At 47.0% G+C, this 26984-nt stretch overlaps 1 protein-coding gene across 1 annotated transcript in view; it reads right to left on the bottom strand.

Annotated features, from left to right (window-relative positions):
- Positions 1 to 26984, bottom strand: part of LOC145355578 (dynein axonemal heavy chain 3-like) — a 507454-nt gene that overhangs the window by 444272 nt on the left and 36198 nt on the right. The window contains 1 exon segment of the mRNA XM_080207828.1: positions 1358 to 1755. Coding sequence (XP_080063954.1) covers positions 1358 to 1755 — 398 coding nt within the window.

Consider the following 26984-nt stretch of genomic DNA (forward strand, 5'->3'; position numbering starts at 1 on the left):
TCCCAATATAATCCACATATCAAACAACCTGCTCCCAATATAATCCACATATCAAACACCCAGCTTCCAATATAATCCACATATCAAACACCCTGCTCCCAATATAATCCACATATCAAACACCCAGCTCCCAATATAATCCACATATCAAACACTCTGCTCCTAATATAATCTACATATCAAACACCCTGCTCCCAATATAATCCATATATCAAACACTCTGCTCCCAATATAATCCACGTATCAAACACTCTGCTCCCAATATAATCCACATATCAAACACCCTGCTCCCAATATAATCCACATATCAAACACTCTGCTCCCAAAATAAACCACATATCAAGCACCCTGCTCCCAATATAATCCATATATCAAACACTCTGCTCCCAATATAATCCACATATCAAACAACCTGCTCCCAATATAATCCACATACCAAACACCTTGCTCCCAATATAATCCACATATCAAGCACCCAGCTCCCAATATAATCCACATATCAAACACCCTGCTCCTAATATAATCCACATATCAAACACCCTGCTCCCAATATAATCCACATATCAAACACTCTGCTCCCAATATAATCCACATATCAAACACTCTGCTCCCAATGTAATCCACGTATCAAACACTTAGCTCCCAATATAATCCACATATCAAACACTCAGATCCCAATATAATCCACATATCAAACACCCTGCTCCCAATATAATCCACATATCAAACACTCTGCTCCCAATATAATCCACATATCAAACACCCTGCTCCCAATATAATCCACATAACAAACACCCTGCTCCCAATATAATCCACATATCAATCACTCTGCTCCCAATATAATCCACATATCAAACACGCTGCTCCCAATATAATCCACATATCAAACACTCTGCTCCCAATATAATCCACATATCAAACATCCTGTTCCCAATATAATCCACATATCAAACACCCTGCTCCCAATATAATCCACATATCAAACACCCTGCTCCCAATATAATCCACATATCAAACACCCTGCTCCCAATATAATCCACATATCAAACACTCTGCTCCCAATATAATCCACATATCAAACACTCTGCTCCCAATATAATCCACATGTCAAACACTCTGCTCCCAATATAATCCACATATCAAACACTCTGCTCCCTGTTCGCTCCACACTATTCCTGACACTTTTTAATCTCTGATTTGATAAAGGCAGATAGTTTCTTTGCGTTCTGGTTCTGTTTCACTCCACGACACAGATTTCACCGCCAGTATATACTGTTCAGAGTTTGAAACAGCAGGATTTATTCTGAACCAGTCTCCATCATTTCCAGAGTTGTACAGGACAGTCGTGGTCACTCACCATCTGCTGTACTTTCCCCGAGTTGAGCAGTTTCCCCCTCAGGGCAGTGTGGAGTTTCCGTGTGGTGTGTCTGTGTGGGAGAGCTCTCCTCCCTGAAGGTAGCTGTGTCCGGCACGGAGACATCCTCCTTGTCTGACCGCTCCGCTGGGGGCTGCGGAGACCTGGCACCCCTCCTCCCATCCAAAACCGCGTCTCTGCCTTTTCCAGGGGCAGTCCTGGGCTTGAGCTGGTCCCTCTGGATGGGAGGTAGACTCTCATGGGCAGCGAGTTCCTGGTCACGGCTGAGCATTCGACAGGATGAGCTTCCGTCTGGACGCAACCCGCTTCCCTGATCCGAGGCAAATTCAGGCTGATCCCTGTGGTAACAGTCACCGGGAAGGAGCCTGTGAGGGTTCAACCTGAAAAATAAAATAAACATCACCGGTGGGATCACACCTACCCCAAGGTCCCGGCTCACCCTGTGGGATCGTTCTATGCACTCCAACAAAGGCATGTCAGTGCTGGAGATGTCGATGTGGCAATCTGTGATCCGATAGTCACAGCATCCGACAATTCTTTTGGAAAATAAAGCTCTCCTCGTCCTTCTGCCAGTTTCCATAGTGATTTCATATTTCTGTCTCGGATTGGCTGAGGGAGCAGTGTCCTTTCCCGAGACGAGAGCTTCGAGCTCCCAGACAGGCTACAGCAGAGTCACTCACCTCATTCATTCCTGTCAACCAGTCTTAACCCATCTCTGCAGAGAAACCCTCCCAGTGCCCGCCACTATCTGGCTGAGAAAACAACCCTCCAAAGATTAACTTCTGCGTTGCTTTATCCTCCTGGCCTCTGGAGAAAAGGAAATGTAAACTCTCAGGATAACTTTTCATTCCGTCGTTGCCGAATATTAATTCCCACTCAGCTGCACGTATGAGCTTACTGTCCGGTTAGTGTGCGGGACAGATTCATATTCCAAACTCTGGGATATTTAGAAAAACTAGAAAAATGGGCTGAGAAATGGCAAATGGAATTTAACGCAGACAAATGTGAGGTGTTGCACTTTGGAAGGACAAACCAAAGTAGAACTTACAGGGTAAATGGTAGGACTCTGAAGAGTGCAGTTGAACAGAGGGATCTGGGAATACAGGTACAGAATTCCCTAAAAGTGACGTCACAGGTGGATAGAGTCGTAAAGAGTGCTTTTAGTACATTGGCCTTTATAAATCGGAGTATCGAGTATAAAAGTTGGAGTGTTATGGTAAGGTTATATAAGGCATTGGTGAGGCCGAATTTAGAGTATTGTGTACAGTTTTGGTCACCTAGTTACAGGAAGGATGTAAATAAGGTTGAAAGAGTACAGAGAAGGTTCACAAGGATGTTGCCGGGACTTGAGAAGCTGAGTTACAGAGAGAGATTGAATAGGTTAGGACTTTATTTCCTGGAGCGTAGAAGAATGAGGGGAGATTTGATAGAGGTGTATAAGGTTTTGATGGGTATCGATAGAGTGAATGCAAGCAGGCTTTTTCCACTGAGGCTGGATGAGAAAGAAACCAGAGGGCATGGGTTAAGGGTGAAGGGGGAAAAGTTTAAAGGGAATATTAGGGGGGGCTTCTTCATGCAGAGAGTGGTGGGAGTGTGGAATGAGCTGCCGGATAAAGTGATAAATGCGGGGTCACTTTTAACATTTAAGAAAAACTTGGACGGATTTATGGATGAGAGGGGTGTGGAGGGATATGGTCCAAGTGCAGGTCAGTGGGACGAGGCAAAAAATGGTTTGGCACAGACAAGAAGGGCCAAAAGGCCTGTTTCTGAGCTGTAGTTTTTCTCTGGTTCTATTTATTATTCTAATGGTTTTCTTCACTAAGAACATAAAAATGAGGAGCAGGAGTAGGCTCCTCGAGCCTGCCCCGTCATTCAATAAGATCATGATGTGGAGATGCCAGCGTTGGACTCGGGTAAACACGGTGAGAAATCCCACACCAGGTTAAAGTCCCACAGGTTTATTCGGAATCACGAGCTTTCGGAGCACTGCTCCTTCCTCAGGTGAGTTTTGTGGACCCCCTCGGCCCCCACCCCAGACATAACAACCTCATCACAAAATACACTTTATCTGGTCACCGTCACATCGATGTTTGTGGGATCTTGCTCTGTGAAGGGGCCCCTGGATTGTTTGTCTGGTGATATTAATACTTGCCCCGTTGTCTATATTTGAACTGTTCCAATCAGATCCCTCTCCATCACAGTGTCGTTACAGCTCTTATTAAAGTGACAAACTTCTTCATCCTCTCCCGCTGCCTTCGACTAGCCACACCACCCCTCCCTCAGCAACCCCCTCCTCCAACACCCCTCCCTCAGCAACCCCCCCTCCTCCAACACCCCTCCCTCAGCAACCCCCCCTCCTCCAACACCTCTCTCACCCACCTGTCTTGAGCATTTTCACCACAGCTGTACAGTCAGCCTCTGTGTCTCCTGCCCCGTGCCCTCGGCTGTCTCCCATGAACTGTGTCTTCATCTCTTCACATTTCTCACCTTCATTCTGTTCCGTGGTGTCCTCCTCCGTAAACACAAGCTCGGTTTGTGTCTGTGCCCTGACGACACCAGATCTACACCATCACCAGCCTCCCACCCCCACCTCTGTAAGCTCAGGCTGCTTATTTCCACCTCCATAACATCACCCCTTCGTCGGCTCATCTCCCGCTGAAACCCACATTTATTCCCTCAAACGTGACTATTCCAACCCACTCCTGGCAGCTCTCACACGATCTACCATCACCCAAATCTCTGTTGCCTGTATCCTACTACAGACCAAGTCCCCTCTCTCTGTTACCCTGTGCATGCAGATCAACACTGCGTCATTTGAAAATACTGATCTTTGCTTTCAAATTTCTCCATGATCTTGTGTCTCCTGTAACCTCCTCGTCTCTCCAAAGCCTCTGCGTTCATCTATCCCTGATTTTAATCACTCACCATTGGTAACTATGATTTCAGTTGCCCTAATTCAGGAATTTCCTTCCTAAACTCTCTGCCTCTCTGTCCTGTAATCCTTTATGGAATTCCTACGGTGCAGAAGAACTTACACCAACATCAATCCCATCTCAGCCCTATCCTCATAACCCCGTGTATTGACCCTGCCAATCCCTAAGGAGTAATTTATTATGACCAATCCATCTAACCCACACACCTTCTTAAAACAACTTCTTAAAATTGATCTCACAGAATACTCCAGTGCAGCAGAGGCCCTTCAGCCCATCAAGTCTGCACCGACATCCTGACCTGCCCACCCTAATCCCACTTTGCCAGCACTTGGCCCATTGCCTTGAATGTTATGACGTGCCAAGTACTCATCCAGATGTTTTTTAAAGGATGTGAGGTGCCCTGCCTCCAGCATCCTCCCGGGCAGCGCATTCCAGACCCTCACCACCCTCTGAGTGAAAAGGCTTTTCCTCAAATCCCCCCAAAACCTCCCACCCCTCACTTTCAATGTGTATCCCCTCGGAACTGACCCTGCAACTAAAGGGAACAGCTGCTCCCTATCCACTCTGTCCATGTTCCTCATAATCTTGAACAACTCAATCAGGTCGCCCCTCAGCCTTCTCTGCTGTGGAGAAAACTATGCAATCTTATCCAGTCTCTCTTTATAACGTAAATGTTCCATCCCGGGCAGTATCCTGGTGTATCTCCTCTGCACCCCCTTCCAGTGTGATCACACCCTTCCTATATTATGGCAACCAGAACTGCACACAGTGCTCCAGCCATGGTCTCACCAAAGTTCTATACATCTGCATCATGACCTCTCTGCTTTTGTAATCTATATCCCGATTGATAAAGGTGAGTGTCCCGTACGCCTTTTTCACCACCCTATTAACCTGCCTTTCTGCCTTCAGAGATCTATAGACAAACAGGGCAAGAACAAAGAACAAAAACAGCCCGGGAAACAGGTCCTTCAGCCCAACGAGCCCGCGCCGCCATCTCAACACCACCAGTCCCCCTCCACCCATGACCCTTATCTATGCTTATGGCATTCCATATTGAGGGAATCTGATTTAGGGACAATTTATTCCTGCCAATCAGCCTAACAGCACATCTTTGGGATGTGGGAGGAAACCGGAGCACCCGGAGAAAACCCACGCAAGCACGGGGAGAATGCGCAAACTCCCACAGACACCGGCCCAAATCCATGTGTCTGCACAGCAATCAGCGATAGTCACTGAGCTGTCGTCTTGCCCAGTATCTGGTCCAGTTTAGGCACACACTAACGACATGAAGCACTAGGCCAATCTCGAACAACCAACAGCAGCCCCAGTACGACCCATCGCGTGTATGCCCCTCGTTGGACACGAGGTGGACCGACTTAAAACCTTTGTTGAAACTTCCCAGTGTCAAACCTTCCTTGTCAAATTACTCCTTCCAAACTGCATCACCTCACACTTTTCAGGATTAAACTCTGTCCGCCCATTTGACCATTTCAGTTGTACCTTCTGTAACCCAAGACACTCAACTTCGCTGTTCACCACCCAGCCAATCTTTGTGTCGTAGAACACGGAACATTCCAGCGCAGTACAGGCCCTTCGGCCCTCGATGTTGCGCCGACCAGTGGAACCAATCTAATGACCCTCTAACCTAAACAATTCCAATGTTATCCATATGCCTATCCACTGACCATTTGAACACCCTTAAAGTTGGCGAGTCCACAACTGCTGCAGGCAGGGCATTCCACGCCCTTACTACCCTCTGAGTGAAGAACCTACCTCTGACATCCCTCCTATAATTACCACCCCTTCATTGTCCCTGTCATCAGCAAACTTACTGATCCTACCCCTCCACACAGTCATCTATAAATGACGAATAATAAGGGGTCCAGCATGAATCCCTGTAGTAGTCACTAAAGCAGCTGTCCGTCACCTCTCTCTGTCTCCTAACGCTAAGCCAGTTATGAATCCACCTTGTCAGATCACCCTGTATCCCGAGTGAGTTTGCCTTCTTAGTCTTCCATGTGGGACTTTGTCAAAGGCTTTGCTGAAACCTGGTGTTATGAGGTTTCTTACAAGGGGCAAGTCGGGAGTGTGATGGAACACTGCCTCGATGGGTGCAGCTCCAGCAACACTCAAGAAATCCAGCACTATCCAGGGCAAAGCAGCCCGCTCGATTGGCACCACATCACACCCTCTACACAATGGCAATACACAGACTGCAGTGGGTTCATGAAGGCAGCTCACCTCCACCTTCTCAAGGGCAACTAGAGATAGAATCAAAGAACCCTACAGTGCAGAAAGAGGCCGTTCGGCCCATCGAGTCTGCACTGAACACAATCCCACCCAGGCCCCACCCCCATATCCCTACATATTATACCCACTAATCCCTCTAACCTACACATCTCAGGACACTAAGGGGCAATTTCTTAGCATGGCCAATCAACCTAACCCGCACATCTTTGGACTGTGGGAGGAAACTGGAGCACCCGGAGGAAACCCACGCAGACACGAGGAGAATGCGCAAACTCCACACAGACAGTGACCCGAGCCGGGAATCGAACCCAGGTCCCCTGGAGCTGTGAAGCAGCAGTGCTAACCCACTGTGCTACCATGCCACCCCAAATAGAACATAGAACATAGAACACAAACAGGCCCTTTGGCCCACGAGTTGCGTCGATCACATCAATACCTACTAAGCCATAGACCTATCTATAACCCCCAATCCCATTAAGCCCCATGTACTCATCCAGAAGTCTCTTAAAAGACCCCAGCGAGTTCGCCTCCACCACCACCGACGGCAGCCGATTCCACTCACTCACCACCCTCTGAGTGAAAAACTTACCCCTGACATCTCCTCTGTACCTGCTCCCCAGCACCTTAAACCTGTGTCCTCTCGTAGTGACCATTTCAGCCCTGGGAAATAGCCTCCGAGAATCCACCCTATCTATTCCTCTCAACATTTTATAAACCACTATCAGGTCGCCTCTCAACCTTCGTCTCTCCAGGGAGAAGAGTCCCAGCTCCCTCAACCTATCTTCATAAGGCATGCCTCCCAATCCAGGCAACATCCTTGTAAATCTCCTCTGTACCCTCTCAATAGCTTCCACATCCTTCCTGTAGTGAGGCGACCAGAACTGCGCACAGTACTCCAAGTGGGGTCTGACAGGGGTCTTATAAAGTTGCAGCATTACCTCCCGACTCCTAAACTCAATCCCTCGGTTAATGAAGGCCAGTACACCATACGCCTTCTTGACCACACCCTCCACCTGCGAGGCCGATTTAAGAGTCCTGTGGACCCGGACCCCAAGATCCTTCTGCTCCTCAACACTGCTAAGAGTCCTACCCTTGATATTGTATTCCTTCATCCCATTGGTCCTGCCAAAATGGACCACTACACATTTATCCACATTGAAGTCCATCTGCCACTTCTCCGCCCAGTCCTGCATCCTATTTATGTCCCGCTGCAACTTCTGACATCCTTCCAGATCATCCACAACACCACCAACCTTCGTATCATCGGCGAACTTACTAACCCATCCCTCCACTTCCTCATCCAGGTCATTTATGAATGACTGACAAAGAATGCTGGCCAGCTAGCGACGCCAACGTCCCATGTGTGAACGGGAAAAACAAGTTAGATTTTGCGTCTAAAATATTGTTGTCTCCTCCAACATAAACCGAGATTGAAATTAATCCATAAACAACCACCTTCCTGATGTAGACTGAATTGTAAGATTCAGTGAATACACTGCGACACAATATCTTGACAGATGGTCTGGTACAAATTATGTAAATGTGGTGAGCCTAATTAGACATAACAGGATTTCACACAGTTTTCAGAATTTCTCTGCACATTATGAGTGTGAAGAAATCTCCCGATAATGTTGTTTGTGTCTAATTGATTATTTAACACATGGAAGGTATTGCCAACATAAACTGTGCTATCCAGCATTATCTATACTGCATCTTCATCTCTGAACGTCTGCAATGAGAAAAGTGGTTGGGACAATGAGAATGGTTCCAGGCACCTTCAGCCAACTGTTTCTATCAAAGGCCAGTTCAGTTGGTCTGATTTCATTGTCTGCAACACAATAACACCAGCAGCTTGTATTTAGAGCCCTTACTGGAATAAAATATCCCAGTGTGACACCAGGCCACACAAGTGATAATAAGATAGATGGCCAAAAGCTTGGTCAAAGAAGAACAAGTGATAGAACTTGGGGAGAGAGGCTGTGAGACTCTAGAGCAAATTATCATTAAGGAGTGACAAGGTATTGGTGAGCTTAAAAGTGGACAAAACTCCAGGTTCAGATGAATTGTGTCCCAGGTTGTAATGGGAGGCGAGGGAAGAAATTGCAGGAGTCCTGACCCAAATTTTTAATTTCCCCCTGGCCACCAGGGATGTGGAGAATTTACAGAATTGAGTTTGTGCCTTTATATGCCCTGTTTGTGATCCCATTCACCTGATGAAGGAGCAGCCCTCCGAAAGCTACTGGCTTTTGCTGCCAAATAAACCTATTGGACTTTAACCCGGTGTTGTGAGACTTCTTACTGTGTTTACCCCAGTCCAATGCCAACATCTCCACATCACCAGGGGGAGGTATCAGAGGATTGGAGAACAGCCCATGTGGTCTCACTATTTAAGAAAAGCTGTAGAGACAAGCCAGGAAACTATAGCCTCTTTCAGAAAGTTTTGTTTCTTCTTTGGCCACTGGTGAGGTCCCAGAGGATCAGAGGATACAAAGAACAAAAACAGCCCGGGAAACAGGCCCTTCGGCCCAACGAGCCCATGCCGCCAATGTTGTCCCAATATTTAAGAAGGTTAGCAAGAATAACCCAGGTAATTATAGGCCAGTGAGCTTGACGTCAGTGATAGTGAAATTGTTGGAGAAGATTCTTATTTGGAACTGAATGGGTTTGTTAGCGACAGTCAGAATGGTTTTGCAAGAGGGAGGCCATGTCTCACCAATTGAATTGAATTTTTTGAGGGGGTGACAAAACTGATTGATGAAGGAAGGGCAGTGGAAGTTGTCCACATGGATTTTAGTAAAGCATTCAACAAGGTCCCTCATGGCAAGTTAGTGCAAAATATTAAATGTGAGGTCATCCATTTTGGTCGGAATAACAGCAAAATAGACTATTATTTAAATGGTAAAAAATTGCAGCATGCTGCTGTGCAGAGGGACCTGGGTGTCCTTGTGCAGGAATCTCATGGCGTTGGTTTGCTGGAGCAGCAGGTAATTAAGAAGGCAAATGGAATTTTGTCCTTCATTGCTAGAGGGATGGATTCTAAAAACAGCGAGATTATGTTGCAGCTGTATAAGGTGCTGGTGAGGCCACACCTGGAGTACTGTGTACAGTTTTGGTCTCCTTACTTGAGAAAGGATATACTGGCACTGGAGGGGGTGCAGAGGAGATTCACTAGGTTGACTCCAGAGTTGAGAAGGTTGGCTTATGAGGAGAGACTGAGTAGACTGGGGCTATACTCATTGGAATTCAGAAGGATGAGGGGAGATCTTATAGAAACATGTGAGATTATGTCAGGAATGGATAAGATAGAAGCAGGGAAGTTGTTTCCACTGGTGGGAGAAACTAGAACTGGGGGGCATGGCCTCAAAATAAGGGGAAGCAGATTTAGGACTGAGTTGAGAAGGAACTTCTTCACACAAAGAGTTGTGAATCTGTGGAATTCCCTGCCCAGTTGAGGCTCCCTCATTGAATGTTTTTAAGGCAAGGATAGATACATTTTTGAACAGTAAAGGAATTAAGGGTTATGGTGAGCGGGTGGGTAAGTGGAGCTGAGTCCACAAAGATCAACCATGATCTTATTGAATGGCGGGGCAGGCTCGAGGGCCAGATGGCCCACTCCTGCTCCCAGTTCTTATGTTCTTATTAAATCTCATGGGATTGGGGTGAACTAGCTAGATGGATCCAGAACTGGCTTCGCCATAGAAGGCAGAGAGTGGAAGGATGAATGGAGGTTTGTAACTAGTGGTGTTCCATAGGGATCGGAGCTGGGACCTCTGCTGTTTGTCATATATATGAATGATTTGGAAGAAAACTTAGCTTGTCTGGTTAGCAGGTTTGCAGATGATACTAAGATTGGCGGAGTTACAGATCGTATTGAAGATTATCAGGGAATACAGGACACAGATAGATTGGAAAACTGGGCGGAGAAATGGCAGATGGAATTTAATCCGGACAAATGTGAGGTGATCCATTTTAGAATCATAGAATCATAGAACCCTACAGTGCAGAAAGAGGCCCTTCGGCCCATCGAGTCTGCACTGAACACAATCCCACCCAGGCTCTACCCCCATATCCCTACATATTATACCCACTAATCCCTCTAACCTACACATCCCTGGACACTAAGGGGCAATTTCTTAGCACGGCCAATCAACCTAACCCGCACATCTTTGGACTGTGGGAGGAAACCAGAGCACCCGGAGGAAACCCACGCAGACACGAGGAGAATGTGCAAACTATAAAATAAATGGCAGAACCACCAAGAGCACAGGCACACAGAGCGATCTGGGAGGACAAGCCCACAGATCCTTAAAAGGGGCAGCACAGGTGGTGAAGAAAGCATACGGCACGCTTGCCTTCATCAGACAGAGCATCGAGTATAAATGTTGACAAATTATGTTCCAGTTGTATAAAACATCGGTTAGGTCACATTTGGAATACTGTGTCCAGTTCTGGTCACCACACTACCAGAAGGATGTGGAGGCTTTAGAGGGAGTGCAGAAAAGGTTTACCAGGATGTTGCCTGGTATGGAGGGTATGAGGAGGGATTGAATAAATTGGGATTGTTCTCCCTGGAAGGCTGTGGGGCAACCAGACAGAAGTTTATAAAATGATGAGAGGTGTAGATAGGGTGAACAGTTGGAAGGTTTTACCCAGGGCAGAAATGACAATTACAAGGGGCACAAGTTCAATGTAAGGAGGGGGAAAGGTTCAGTGGAGGTGTGCGGGGGAAGGTTTTTACACAGAGAGTGGTGGGGCTGGAACGCACTGCCAAGTGAGGTGGTTGAGACAGTTACGTTAGCCACGTTTAAGACTTATCCGAGTAGGCATCTGAACAAACGGGGAATGGGGGGGATATAAACAGTTGGTCTGGATAGGACAATATGATTGGTGCAGGCTTGGAGGGCTGAAGGGCCTGTGCTGTTCTGGTCTTTGTACAGACCCGTGAGTCCCACATCTGTGGTTGGGAAACTACTGAAGAAGATTCTGAAGGAGAGACTCTATCTCCATTTAGAGAGGCGAAGTTTGATAAGGGATAGTCAGCATGGTTTTGTCAAAGGGTGATTGAAGTTTGATTGAATTTCTTGAGCATGTAACCAAGTGTGTGGATGAGAGTATTGTGGTTGATGTAGTTTACGTGTCTTGCCTGGTGATTGTCGAGCAGAGTTCATTCATCTATTCCATTCACCAGGCAAGACTGTTCCCTTCCTGTTGGCGAACACTTCAGCGGTCACGGGCATTTGGCCTCTGATCTTCGGGTAAGCGTTCTCCAAGGCGGCCTTCACGACACACGACAGCGCAGAGTCGCTGAGCAGAGACTGATAGCCAAGTTCCACACACAAGGATAGCCTCAACCAGGATCTTGGGTTCATGTCACACTATCTGTAACCCCCATGACTTGCCTGAACTTGCAAAATCTCACTTACTGTCCTGTCTGGAGACAATACACACCTCTTCATGCTTGATGCTATCTCCACTCACATTGTCTGCACCTTTAAGACTTGATTAGCTGTAAAGCTGGCTTGACTAGGCTGATACCAGAGTTGAGGGGGTTGAGCTATGAGGAGAGGCTGAATAAACTAGGCTTGTACTTGTTAGAGTTTAGAAGAATGAGGGGCGATCTCATTGAGACGTATAAGATGATGAATGGGATGGATAGGATAGAGGTGGAGAGACTCTTCCCGCTCAGAAAGGACAGTAGGACTAGGGGGCACAGCCTCAAGATAAAGGGGGGACGGTTTAGAACGGAGTTGAGGAGGAACTTCTTCACTCAAAGGGTGGTGAATCTCTGGAATTCTCTGCCCGTTGAAGTGGTGGAGGCTGCCTCGCTAAGTATTTTTAAGATGCGGGTTGATGGGTTTTTGATAAGAGAGGGGATTAAGGGTTATGGGGAGAGGGCGGGAATGTGGAACTGAGCCACGACAGATCAGCCATGATCTTATTGAATGGCGGGGCAGGCTCGAAGGGCTAGACGGCCTACTCCTGCTCCTATTTCTTATGTTCTTATGTAAAGACTTGCATTCTAATCAGTATTCTGTAAACTGCGTCTGCCTTTACGTGCTCTGTTTCTGAACAGAACTCTCCATTCACCTGACGAAGGAACAGTGCTCCGAAAGCTTGTGGTGTTTATTATCAAATAAACCTGTTGGACTTTAACCTGGTGTTGTGAGGCTTCTCACTGTGTTTACCCCAGTCCAACGCCAGCATCTCCACATTATTGTCCCTTGCAGACAGGCTTTGGGGAGTCAAGAGGTGAGTTCCTCCCCACAGTATTCCCAGCCTTTGACCTACTCTGGAAGCTATAGTGTTTATACGGCCAGTCCAAACCAGTCTCTGATCAATGTTAATCTCCAGGATGGTGACAGTGGGGGGTTTAGCAATGGTAATACCATGTCGAGGGGCGATGGTTAGATTCTCTCTTGTTGGAGATGGTCGTTACCAGGCACTTGTGTACCATGAATATTTCCTGCCACTTGTCAGCCCAAGCCTGGTCTTGTTGCTTTTGGACTGCTTCAGTATCCGAGGAGTCGCGGATGGTGTTGTGCAATCGTCGGCAAACATCCCCCTTCTGACCTTATACTGGAAGGAAGATCATTGAACCAGCTGAAGATGGATGGACACTACCCTGGGGAACTCGTGCAGTGATGTCTTGGAGCTGAGACAATTAACCTTCAACTATCGCAACCATCTTCCTATGTGCCAGGTAAGCCTCCAACCAGCAGAGAGTTTGCCCCTTTATTCCCATTGACTCCCCTTGGTGCCACACTCGGCCAAATGCTGCCTTGATGTGAAGGAAAGTCACTCTCGCCTCACCTCTGGAACTCAGCTCCTCTTTCCGTGTTTGAACCAAGGCTGTAATGAGGTCAGGAGCTGAGCGAAACCCAAACTGAGCGTCTCTAAGCAGGTTATTGCTGAGTAAGTGCTGCTTGATAGCGCTGTTAATGACCCCTTCCATCACTTTACCCATGATCGAGAGTAGACTGATGGGGCAATGATTGTCCCAGATTGGATTTTTCCTATTTCTTGTGTACAGGACATACCTGGACAGTTCTACACCGAATGTACAGCACAAAAACAGGCCATTCAGCCCTCCCAGTCCATGCTGCACTCAAACCTCCTCCAATCTTTTCTCATCTAAATCCACTATCATAACCCTCTGTTCCTCTCTCTCTCAGTAAGAAGTCTGACAACACCAGGTTTAAGTCCAACCAATTTATTTGATAGTAAACTCGCAAGGTTTTGAGGTTCCCCTCTTCGATGGTGTTGGACCCCAGTCCACCGCCAGCATCTCCACTTCATGACCTCTCTCTCTCATCAGTTTGTCTAACCTTCTCTTTAACCTGTCCATACTATTCACTTCAACCATTGTGGGAATGAGTTCCACACTCTCCGGATGAAGACATTTCTCCTGAATTCCCAATGGATTTCTTGGAGACTGTTTTATACGGACAGCCTCCAGCTTTGTTCTCTCTCACACGGGGTAACATTCTCTCCGTATGCACGCTATAAAAACATCAGTGAGGCCAGTCCCAGCCTCTATTCAGAAGGGAAAGGAGACCCAGCCTGTTGATCCTTTCCCGATTTGTAATCCCACACATTTCCGATACTATCCTTGTAAATCTTCTCTGTGCCCTCTCCAGTGTCTCTAGATCCCTGTTACAACATGGTGCACAGAGCTACCCTCAGTGCGCTTAATGTGGTCTGACCAAGCTTCAATATAGGCCAAACAACTCGAGATAAAGCCTACAGTTTAATTTGTTTTAGGGCCTTGCTAATCTGCGCTCTAACTTTTAGCAAACAATGTATTTGTACTCCGAGGGCCCTTTGTCCTTCTACCTCACCAAAACTTCCAGTTTCCAAGTTTTTCTTTATTCCTTAAAGGGACAGAGCTGGCCAACATTTATTGCCCGTCCCTAGTTGCCCCTGTTCAGGGGGCAGTTGAGAGTTAGCCTCGTTGCTGTGGGTCCGTGTTGATCAGACTGGATAAGAATGGCCGATTTCCTTCCCTAAGGGGAAATTAATGGGTTTTTAAATCAATCGATAGTTGCCATGGTCGCCATCACCGAGACTAACTTCAGATTGATTAACTAAATTTAAATTCCATATTGGGATGCAAATCCATGTCTCCAGAGTTCTCTGGACGGTTAATCCAGTGACATTCTCGCAATGCATCTCCTTTCCGCATAAAATATAATCTCCCTCTGTCCAAAATGTAACACCTCACATACATCTGTGTCAATCTTTATTTCCCAATCGTTTCTCCATTCTGTGAGTGAATTAATGCCCTCCTGTAACTAGTTACAGTCTCCCTCAGCATTGGTGATCCGGCCCAAGTTAGTGGCACCCACAAGTCGATGATTGAAATCACTGCCATTTACCCTTGTGGGATCAGACAGTCCAGCCAGTGGCGTACCCCCCCCCCCACTGTGGCTTTCCAGGTAGAAAGGGATGTGTTCATGGGGAAACTCTGCTAATCGCAGCGGCTCTGTGAGATGCAGCACCATCGATGGGAGTCATGATGTGGAGATGCCAGTGGTGGACAGGGATAAACACAGTAAGAAGTGTAACCTGGCGTTGGGAGACTCCTTACGGTGTTAGATCCAGCACCCACTGCACTCCCACACTATGGAGAGAGAGAAAAACCCTACCCCCATTGCTTTTGATCCTGAAGTCCAAATCATTAAAGTAAATTGTGAATAGTAGTGATCCCAGCACTGTACAGAAAGAGCTTGGCTAAAGGAGTGGCAACTTCTGGAGAACAAGTCTTTAGTACTATTGTCGGAATAATGATCACCCACTCGGCACTTCTGGCACAGTAGCACAGTGGTCAGCACTGCTGCTTCACAGCTCCAGGGTCCTGGGTTCGATTCCCGGCTCGGGTCACTGTCTGTGTGGAGTTTGCACATTCTCCTCGTGTCTGCATGGGTTTCCTCTGGGTGCTCTGGTTTCCTCCCACAGTCCAAAGATGTGCGGGTTAGGTTGATTGGCCATGCTAAGAAATTGCCCCTTGGTGTCCAGGGATGTGTAGGTTAGAGGGATTAGTGGGTATAATGTGTAGGGATATGGGGGTAGAGCCTGGGTGGGATTGTGGTCGGTGCAGACTTGATGGGCTGAATGTCCTCTCTCTGTACTGTAGGGTGTCTAAGTCTAAGTCACTTCAGCCTTATTTCTTGCATCAATGTGCTGGGGACCACTGGAGGACGCAGAGATGGATCATCCACTCGGCACTTCCAGCTGAAGATTGCTGCCAATATTTCAGCCTTATTTCTTGCACTGATGTGCTGGACTCCTCCATCACTGAGGGTGGGGATATTGGTGGAGTCTCCTCTCCAGTGAGTAGTTTAATTATCCACCATCATTCTTGACTGGATGTGGAAGGACTGCAGAGTTTATCTGACCCATGGCGTGCCCTCCGGCTCTCTCCATCAAACCAGAGTTGATCGCCTGGCTTGGTGGTAATGGCAGAGGGGGGTGGGGATATGCTGGGCCATGAGGTGGCAGGTTGTGGTTGGATACAATTCCGCTGCTATTAATGGCCCACAGCCTCATGGATGTCCAGTCTTGAGTTGCTAGGCCTGTTCCTGTTCTATTCTGGATAGGTTTATGGACGAAATGGGATTGGTATAGGCTAGTGGGTCATTGTTTTTGTAACTGGTCGGCGCAACATCGTGGGCCGAAGGGCCTGTTCTGCGCTGTAATGTTCTATGTTCTATGTTCTATGTTCCATTTGGCACGGTGATATTGCCACAGTAGCATTTCCTTCAAGGCCATTGCAGTGGGCATTCCTACTTAAACTGTGATATAGTCATGGACAGATACACCTGAGGCCAGCAGGTTGATATGGATGAGGTCAGGTATACAATATCCTCTTATTGGTTCCTTCATTACCTGTTGCAGACCCAGTCTAGTCTTTACGACCTGACCAACTCGATCAGTAGCGCTGCTGCCCAGTCACTCTTGGTGGTGGACATTGAAATTCCCCACCCAGAGTACACTCTGTACCCTTACCACCCTCTGTGCTTCCTCCAAATGACTGTCCAGCGTGGAGGAGGCCGGGCTTACCAGGTAGAGCCACAGCGATTGGAAGTGACTCCGTCAGCAGTGCCCACTGCCGATACTCAGCTTTAGCCGTTCTGTGTTGCATTGGAACTCTGAAAGTATTTGAGGTTGAGTGCAGAGGGTCATCAGGAAGGAGTGATTGGCAATGGGAACTTGATGGGGCGAGGGGTTCCACCTTTTGGGGCCTCTGGTGGGCCGGGGGGGTGGGGGGGAGGCCACTGATGGAGGTTTCCTACCCTGCGAGGGTACTATATGGCGGCGTGGGCTCGTTGGGCCGAAGGGCCTGTTTCCTGTGCTGTAATGTTCTATGTTCTATTCTTTGTTGAATAAGACAACCAAAACTACACAGTATTCAAGACGTGCTCTCACCAATACCCTGTAAAACTGAAGCATAACATCCTTATTTTTATGTTCATTCATCTCTTAATAAAGGCTATCATTCCATTTATCTTGCTGCGCACCTCCATTGTAATCTTTTGTAATAGTAAAGACCCATTTATGCATACTCTGTTTTCTGCCAGCCAGCCAATCATCTATCCATGCTAGTACATGATCGTCTACACCATGAGCTTTTATTTTCTGTAATAACCTTTGCCATAGCATCTTATCAATTGTCTTTTGGAAATCCAAGTCCACGATGTCTATCCACTGTGCACATTACTCCTTCAAAATGCTCTCAGAAATTGATCAAACATGATTTCCATTTCACAAAACCACATCTCCTCTTCCTGATTATCTTAAGTTTTTCAAAGTGCTCAGCTATAACCTCCTTAAAGGGTGGTGAATCTCTGGAATTCTCTGCCCGTTGAAGTGGTGGAGGCTGCCTCGCTGAATATATTTAAGCCATGGGTAGATAGATTTCTGATAGACAGGGAAATTAAGGGGAGAAAGCGGGAAAGTGGAACTGATCCACTTCAGATCAGCCATGATCTTATTGAATGTCGGGGCAGGCTCGAAGGGCTAGATGGCCTACTCCTGCTCCTATTTCTTATGGTCTTATGTTTAATGGTTGATCCTAATACCTTCCCCATGACAAACATTAAGCTAAAAGACTTATAGTTTCGCGTTTTCTGCCTCTCTCTCTCTTGAATTGAGAAGTTATGTTTGCTACTTTTCAGTCTGATGGAACATTTCCAGAATCTAGCAAATTTTGGAAAATTAATACCAACACATCTACCTCAACAAGCCTGTGAAGAAATCCATCTGGACCCGGAGACTTGTCAACCCCATCAGTTTGCTCAGTACAGCTTCCTTACTAATTTATCATATTCCTTTCTTTATTCCACCTCCTGATTTACAGCTGTTAATGGAATGTTCCTGTATCCTCTATAGTGAAGATAGAAGCAAAATACTTGTTCATTCCATTCGCCATTTCCTTATGATCCCCTTGAGGAAATGCCAGCAGCTGTTTTTGTGTCCTGTGAGGGACTGATCCTCTGCAGGCCACATGATCGGGCTGCGGAGAGGCAGCGTGGGAAGCCCAGCCAATCGGGAGTGAGGGGACATACCCTGGGATGAGGAGGAGAAGAGAGTGGCCTTGTGCGTATGTTCTCTCAGACCCTCATCTTGGATATATTGTGTTAGTTTAATAAATCCCTTGTGGTTGGCGCCTCAACGAGTCACTTCCAAATTTACTACACTGGCAACGAGGAAAAACTATGTCAGTCATCGGGAGATCACAGTGCGCGGTTAGGAGTTTATCCTTAAAATGCCTTTAATCGGGAAGATTGACCCAGAATTGAGGGAGATTAACAATGTGTTTAAGGCCAGGTTTTATTATTTCATGGGATATGGGTGTCACTGGCTGACTAGCACCTACTGGCCATCAGTAGTTGCCTGACAGCAGTTGCAAGTTGTCACATTGCTGTGGTTCTGGAGTCACATGTAGGCCAGACCGGGTAAGGAGGCAGATTTCCTTCCCTAAAGGACATTAGTGAACCAGATGGGTTTTTCCAACAGTTGACAATGGTTTCAGGGTCATCAGTAGATTCTTAATTCCCAATATTTTTTAGAACATAGAACACTACAGCACAAACAGGCCATTCAGCCCACAAGTTGCACTGATCATATCCCTATATACGAGGCCTATTTATAACCCTCAATCCCATTAAATCCCATGTACTCACCCAGAAGCCTCTTAAAAGACCTCCACCACCACTGACGGCAGCCGATTCCATTCACTCACCACCCTCTGAGTGAAAAACTTACCCCTGACATCTCCTCTGTACCTGCTCCCCAGCACCTTAAACCTGTGTCCTCTCGTAGCGACCATTTCAGCCCTGGGAAATAGCCTCCGAGAATCCACCCTATCTATTCCTCTCAACATTTTATAAACCTCTATCAGGTCGCCTCTCAACCTTCGTCTCTCCAGGGAGAAGAGTCCCAGCTCCCTCAACCTATCTTCATAAGGCATGCCTCCCAATCCAGGCAACATCCTTGTAAATCTCCTCTCAATATCCACAGATTATCCTTTTCATTCATAGATTGAGAGGATTATGAGAGCAGCGCAAATTCATTCTCTGGGAAAGACGTTAAGAGAATGTGGGATCAACTGACTGAGAGTAAAATCTTTTTGGAGAAAGCAGTAAGGGATGGTGGTTGAATGTACGGAGCGAGGTGTAGTGAATTAGAAGGTGTACCCGGTGGGGTGAGGCGTTTGCGATGGGAAACAGCTCCTGTGAGGAACAGCCTGAGTGAGGGAGCAGCGGACCCCGAGACAGGGAAGGAAAAGCCAGGGGTGGGAGCTTGTTTTGATGTTGGGGGTGCGGGGGGAGTGGGGGAGCGGTCCCAGGGAACGTACTGATGTAAAATTGTGATAAGGAGGGTCATTTGCAGGTTTGATGCAGAGTAAAATAACCCACAAAAAAAACCCCCCACGGGTTTAAAAACTAGTATTAATGGTACGTCAGGTCTGGTTGTGTCTGTGTTAGTTGTGTTTGACAACTGATCATACAAATTGTTAGGGTTAGATTAACAATTGATGATGATGTATGAGAACTCTGTGATTGTCAAATATACAGGAAATAAACAGCAGAAACCAATTGCTTTTCTGTTTCAGTTTATTTCATTCCTCTTATGTTCTTATTTTTTTCATTTAAATGCAAATGATGTGTAAAATTTAAAAATATCTGTTAAGCATCATGTAGTGACCACCTTGTAGTTATCACCATTCAGTTTGGGCCCTTCCACATGCAGGAACATCAGTGAATCTCTACTGTGTGGAAAGAGGCCATTCGGCCCATCGAACCTGCACTGACCACGATCCGACCCAGGTCTTATCCCCACAACCTCACTACTTACCCTCTCCTGACACCAAGGGAGACAAGGTGGGGAATTGAACCCATGTCCCTGGCACTGTGAGGCAGCACGTGTTAACCAAATTGTCTCCATGTCTGCCTTATTAAACTCCTTCAAGTTTATTAATATCTTCCTCTATTGTGTGGCACTCTTTCGTAAAATCCCTACAGTGAAGAGGAGGCCATTTGGCCTATCAAGTCTGTACTGACCACAATCCCATCCAAGCCCTATTCCCGTAACCCCATACATTTACCCTACTAGTCGCCCCGACACTAAAGGGGCAATCTTAACATCATTAATCCACCTAACCTGCACATCTTTGGACAGTGGGAGGAAACCAGACCACCAAGAGGAAACCCACCCATTCTCCGTATTAACTCCAAGGTATTGCTTAGGTGGGAGTCAGAGTGCAATGTGCTGTGTGATAGACAGGGTATTAAATCCATAGAAAGGGTATCACAGATATTCTCCATGGTGATATATTGGCCTTGGAGGGAGTGCAGAGGAGGTTCACTAGGCTGATGCGTTTAGAGTAGCTAAGAGTAGTGGGCGAGAAGAGGATTGGGAGAGGTTTAAATGTCAACAAAGAATGACAAAGAAGTTGATAAAGAAGGGTAGGATAAACCATGAAGCTGGGCTAGCGCTTAATATAAAAAAGGATAGCAAGAGTTTTTATAAATATATAAAAAGGAAGATGCTGGCTAGGGTGAACGTTGGACCCTTAGAGGATGAGAAGGGGGACTTAGTGGTAGGGGATGGGGATATGGCTGAGGCCTTGAATAACTTTTTTGTTTCAGTCTTCACGGAGGAGGACATGAATAATTTGCCGGGTGTTAGCGATGGAAAGATGGTAGGAGTGGAGGGCCTGAATGACATTATTGTTACTAGAGAGGAGGTGCTCGACAGACTGGAGGGACTGATTGTGGACAAGTCCCCAGGACCGGATGGAATGCATCCAAGGGTTCTGAAAGAGGTGATGGTGGATGCCTTGGTGATTATTTTCCAAAAGTCGCTGGATTCCGGGGAAGTGCCGGAAGATTGGAAAACGGCTAATGTTACGCTGTTGTTTAAGAAGAGTGGCAGGCAAAAGGCAGGGAATTATAGGCCGGTTAGTTTAACGTCTGTTGTAGGTAAAATGTTAGAATCCGTTATCAAGGAGAAAATAGCGAGGCATCTTGAGGAGAATTGTTTGATAGAGCAGACGCAGCACGGTTTCGTTATGGGGAAGTCGTGTCTGACGAATTTATTGGAGTTCTATGAGGATGTGTCTAGGGCGGTGGATAGAGGAGAGCCGGTGGATGTGGTGTTTCTTGATTTTCAGAAGGTGTTTGATAAGGTGCCTCACAAGAGGTTACTACAGAAGGTAAGGGGGCATGGAGTTGGGGGTAGGGTGTTAGCGTGGATAGAGGATTGGTTGTCAGATAGGAGACAGAGAGTGGGGGTCAATGGGTGCTATTCGGATTGGCGGATGGTGACTAGTGGAGTGCCCCAGGGGTCGGTGCTGGGGCCTCAGCTATTTACCATTTATATAGATGATCTGGAGGAGGGAACCGAGTGTATGGTGTCGAAATTTGCTGATGACACCAAGATTGGTGGAACAGCAAATTGTGCGGAGGGTGTGGAGAGTCTGCAGAAGGATCTAGATAGGCTGGGCGAATGGGCCAGGAACTGGCAAATGGAATTTAATGTTGGCAAATGTGAAGTTGTCCACTTTGGTAGGAATAATGGTAGGAAGGACTATTACTTATGTGGCGAAAAACTGCAGCAGGCGACGGTGCAGAGGGACCTCGGGGTCCTTGTGCATGAGTCGCAAAAACCCAGCCTGCAGGTGCAGCAGGTGGTCAGGAAGGCAAATGGGATGCTGGCCTTCATAGCGAGGGGGATTGAATATAAAAGTAGGGAGGTCTTGCTGCAGCTGTATAGGGCATTAGTGAGGCCGCAGCTGGAGTACTGTGTGCAGTTTTGGTCGCCGCGCTTATGCAAGGATATTTTGGCCTTGGAGAGAGTGCAAAGGAGGTTTACTAGGCTGATGCCGGAGTTGAGGGGGTTGAGCTATGAGGAGAGGCTGAATAAATTAGGCTTGTACTCGTTAGAGTTTAGAAGAATGAGGGGAGATCTCATTGAGATGTATAAGATGATGAATGGGATGGATAGGATAGAGGTGGAGAGACTCTTCCCGCTCAGAAAGGACAGTAGGACTAGAGGGCACAGCCTCAAGATAAAGGGGGGGGCGGTTTAGAACGGAGTTGAGGAAGAACTTCGTCACTCAAAGGGTGGTGAATCTCTGGAATTCTCTGCCCGTTGAAGTGGTGGAGGCTGCCTCGCTAAATATATTTAAGAAGCGGGTTGATGGGTTTTTGATAAGCGAGGGGATTAAGGGTTATGGGGAGAGGGCGGGAATGTGGAACTGAACCACGACAGATCAGCCATGATCTTATTGAATGGCGGGGCAGGCTCGAAGGGCTAGATGGCCTACTCCTGCTCCTATTTCTTATGTTCTTATGTTCTGATACCGGAGATGAGGGGGTTGGACTATGAAGAGAGACTAAATAGACTGGGTCTGTACTCGTTGGAGTTTAGAAGGATGAGGGGGGATCTTATAGAGACGTATAAGATAATGAAGGGGATGGATAGGGTAGAGGTAGAGAGATTCTTCCTGCTTAGAAAGGACAGCAGGACTAGAGGGCACAGCCTCAAGATAAGGGGGGTGCAGTTTAGAACGGAGTTGAGGAGGAACTTCTTCACTCAAAGGGTGGTGAGAAGAATCTCTGGAATTCTCTGCCCGTTGAAGTGGTGGAGGCTACCTCGCTAAATATATTTAAGTCACGGGTAGATAGGTTTCTGATAGACAGGGGAATTAAGGGTTATGGGGAGAGGGCGGGAAAGTGGAACTGAGCCACTTCAGATCAGCCATGATCTTATTGAATGTCGGGGCAGGCTCGAAGGGCTAGATGGCCGACTCCTGCTCCTATTTCTTATGTTCTTATGTTCTTATGTGATACTGGGGATGTGAAACGGGAGCAGTGAAGAGTTTCTCCAGCTCCTCGCACCGTTCCCACTGAAGATGGATGAAAGTTTCTTTCGAAGGAGGAGCGGTTTTGATAGATTGAGTCGGGAAAGATTATTTCCTCCCTTTGAGCTGTCAGTAACATGGGATCATCAATTTAAAATGATCACTGGAGTGAGGACAGATGTGGAGATGCTGGCGTCGGACTGGGGTAAACATAGTAAAAAGTCTCACAACACCAGGTTAAAGTCCAACCAATTTATTTGGTAGTAAACCCACAAGCTTTCGGGGTTTGTCCCTTCGTCAGCTGTGTGGAAAGTTCTGATCAGTGCTCTTTATATGTCTTTATATTCCCTTCTCTAATCAGAACTTTCCACACACCTGACGAATGAACAGCGTTTCCGAAAGCTTGTGGGTTTATTATCAAATAAACTGGTTGGACTTTAACCTGGTGATGTGAGACTTTTTACAGTGAGGATGGAGGCGTTTCTTTACACATAGCTGCGGAACTCAAAATACTTTATCAGGAACGGGCGGAGACACAGAGCACCGAATCTTTAACAGGAATGTTGAATAGATGTTGAATCTGGATGGAAGGTGATGGGGAGAGAATAGGGCAGTGGGAATCCACCCTGTGAATGGTGGGCCAAGCTACATAGGAGATTAAACTTGCATTAAGAATACAGCAGCACAGGACGATGACTCTGCTGTACAATTTCCAATGTTTGACCATTTATAAGACCCATTGTCAAGGTTATAATGAACAGTCGGGTGTGACGTGTGAGAAAACATTTACTGTCTGTGTCCGGATAAACCAATCACTTCTTTCTCAATTCTCATTTCTGTTCTCAGACCTGTCATTTTTATTCTTTATTGTTTAAAACAATAAAGTTCAAGAAATGTAGTAAAAAATTGAAGCTTATATGTTATGAAAATTCAGGTGTCTGCATCGTCTCCCCATTGTGGGATAATTCCTTTCACAACTATTGAGTTATGTTTCTCCTGTTCCCTCCCCACCCCGTGTCACATCGCCTTCAGCCTGACTTACCCGTGTATTTCTGCCTTCAGTTTTGACGCTCGATCTGTGATTCTGAGTCACTGAGGTAGGTGGTGCTGTGGGCTAGTCTCTGTTTCTGCAGGCAATGCTCCGGATTAAACCCAAATATACCATCACCAAATCTCCAAGGTTGAGTTAATGTTCCTGCTTTTGCCACCAGCAGCGTTCCCCTGCCCACTCTCGCTACCCTAAGGGTCACTCACTCTCAGAGTTATCAACCATCCCGGGTCTCCCAGGTACTGCTGCCAGTATCCCAGAAAGAATCAGAGACACATGTGGACATTTGTGGGATTTCAACATTTAAATTTCACCATTTCCATTTGCCAGTTATACAAAAAATAGCTCACGGGATGAAAATTCTCTCTGACTGAGGGCTGAGAATTAGAACATAAGAACATAAGAAATAGGAGCAGGAGGAGGCCATCTCACCCCAATCGAGTGATAAAGACCGGTTTCCAACAAGCTGGGTGGACGGTACACCATGAGGATGGATGTGGGTGGCACGGCAGCACAGTGGGTTAGCTCTGCTGCTTCACAGCTCCAGGGTCCTGGGTTCGATTCCCGGCTCGGGTCACTGTCTGTGTGGAGTTTGCACATTCTCCTCGTGTCTGCATGGGTTTCCTCCGGGTGCTCCGGTTTCCTCACACAGTCCAAAGATGTGCGGGTTAGGTTGATTGGCTGTGCTGAGAAATTGCCCCTCAGTGTCCAAGGATGTGTAGGTTAGAGGGATTAGTGGGTATAATATGTAGGGATATGGGGTAGGGCCCGGGTGGGATTGTATTCGGTGCAGACTCAATGGGCTGAAAGGCCTCTTTCTGTACTGTAGGGTTCCTATGATGATGGGTGAGGTGTAGGTACACACATCATGCTGTTAGGAAAGGAATTCCAGAATGTTTTGAACAATATTTCCAAGTCAGGATGAAGGGGAATCTCCGGGTGGTGGTGTTCCCTGTATCTGCTGCTCTTTTAGATGATAGTGGCCATGAGTTTGGAAGGTGCTGTCCTAAGGAATATCGGTGAGGTCCTGCTGTGCACACAGCTGCCACTGCGATGGTAGGGAGGGAGTGGTTGTGGTACCAATTGGGCAGGCTGCTTTGCCCTGGATTGTTCCTTGAGTCTTGTTGGAGCTGCACCCATCCAGGCAAGTGGGGGGTACACTGTAGATGCTGGTTGAGCTTTGGGGGTTGTCAGGAGGTGAGATACTCACCGCAGGATTCTAAGCCCGTGTCCTGCTCAGTATTTATATGTCCACAGTTCAGTTTCTGGTCAGTGGCAGTCCCCAGGATGTTAATGGGGGATCCAGCAATGATAAAGCCATTGGATGTCAAAGGGAGATGGTTTGATTCTCTCTTATTGGAACTGGCACTTGTGTGGTGTGAATGTTACTTGCCACTTGTCAGCACAAGCTTGGATATTGTTTCATTTGGCCAAGGGCTGCTTCAGTATCTGAGAATTAGTGTCTAGGACACTATCCTGAGGGACTCCTGCAGAGATGTCCTGGATGCTATCCTTGATGGAATGTTCTGCCAAGTAAGGTGGTGGAGGCAGGCACGCTGGAGATGTTTAAGAGTAACTTAGACAGGCACATGAGTGGGTTGGAGATGGGAGGATATAGGAGATTGTTTTAAATAAGGTTCATTAGCATTGGGGCGTCCCTGGTAATGTAAAAGGATATGGAATGATACTAACATAGAACATAGAACATAGAACACTACAGCACAAACAGGCCCTTCGGCCCACAAGTTGCGCCGATCACATCATCACCTACCAACCTACAGACCTATCTATAACCCTCAATCTCATTAAACCCCATATACTCATCCAGAAGTCTTTTAAAAGACCCCAGCGAGTTCACCTCCACCACCACTGACGGCAGCCGATTCCATTCACTCACCACCCTCTGAGTGAAAAACTTACCCCTAACATCACTTCTGAACCTCCCTCCTTGCACCTTAAATCTGTGTCCTCTCGTAGCAACCATTTCAACCCGGGGAAATAGCCTCTGAGAATCCACCCTATCTATTCCACTCAACATTTTATAAACTTCTATCAGGTCGCCTCTCAACCTACGTCTCTCCAGGGAGAAGAGTCCCAGCTCCCTCAACCTAACTTCATAAGGCATGCCTCCCAGTCCAGGCAACATCCTTGTAAATCTCCTCTGTACCCTTTCAATAGCTTCTACATCTTTCCTATAGTGAGGCGACCAGAACTGCGCACAATACTCCAAATGAGGCCTGACAACGTTTTTCTCTTTTAATTCACAGGTTTTAAGTCGGTCCGCCTCGTGTCCAACGAGGGGCATACACGTGATGGGTCGTACTGGGGCTGCTCTTGGTTGTTCGAGATTGGCCTAGTGCTTCATGTGGTTAGTGTGTGCCTAAACTGGACCAGATACTGGGCAAGACGACAGCTCAGTGACTATCGCTGATTGCTGTGCAGACACATGGATTTGGGCCAGTGTCTGTGGGAGTTTGCGCATTCTCCCCGTGCTTGCGTGGGTTTTCTCCGGGTGCTCCGGTTTCCTCCCACACCCCAAAGATGTGCTATTAGGCTGATTGGCAGGAATAAATTGTCCCTAAATTAGTTTCCCTCAATGTGGAATGCCATAGATAAGGGTCATGGGTGGAGGGGGGACTGGTAATGTTAAAATGGCGGCACAGGTCTGTTTCCCGGGCTGTTTCTGTTCTTTGTTCTTTGAGCTGAGATGACTGACCCTCCACAACTGCAACAATCTTCCCGTGTACCAGGTATGACTCCAACCAGCAGAGAGTTTGCCCCCTGATATCCATTGATTCAGTTTGGCTAGGGTTCCTTGATGCCACGCACAGCCTTGATGTTTAAGGAGCAGTCACCCTCACCTCACCTCCGGGATTCAGCTCTTTTGTCCGTGTTTGAACCAAGGCTGTAATGAGGTCAGGAGCTGTGTGACCCCCTGGAGAAACCCAAACTGGGTATCACTGAGCAGGTTATTGGTGAGCAGGTGCTGCTGGATAGCACTGTTAGTGACCT

The sequence above is a fragment of the Carcharhinus amblyrhynchos genome, chromosome 19 (assembly GCF_965287045.1).
Source record: "Carcharhinus amblyrhynchos chromosome 19, sCarAmb.v2.hapA, whole genome shotgun sequence".
Lineage (NCBI taxonomy): Eukaryota > Metazoa > Chordata > Chondrichthyes > Carcharhiniformes > Carcharhinidae > Carcharhinus > Carcharhinus amblyrhynchos.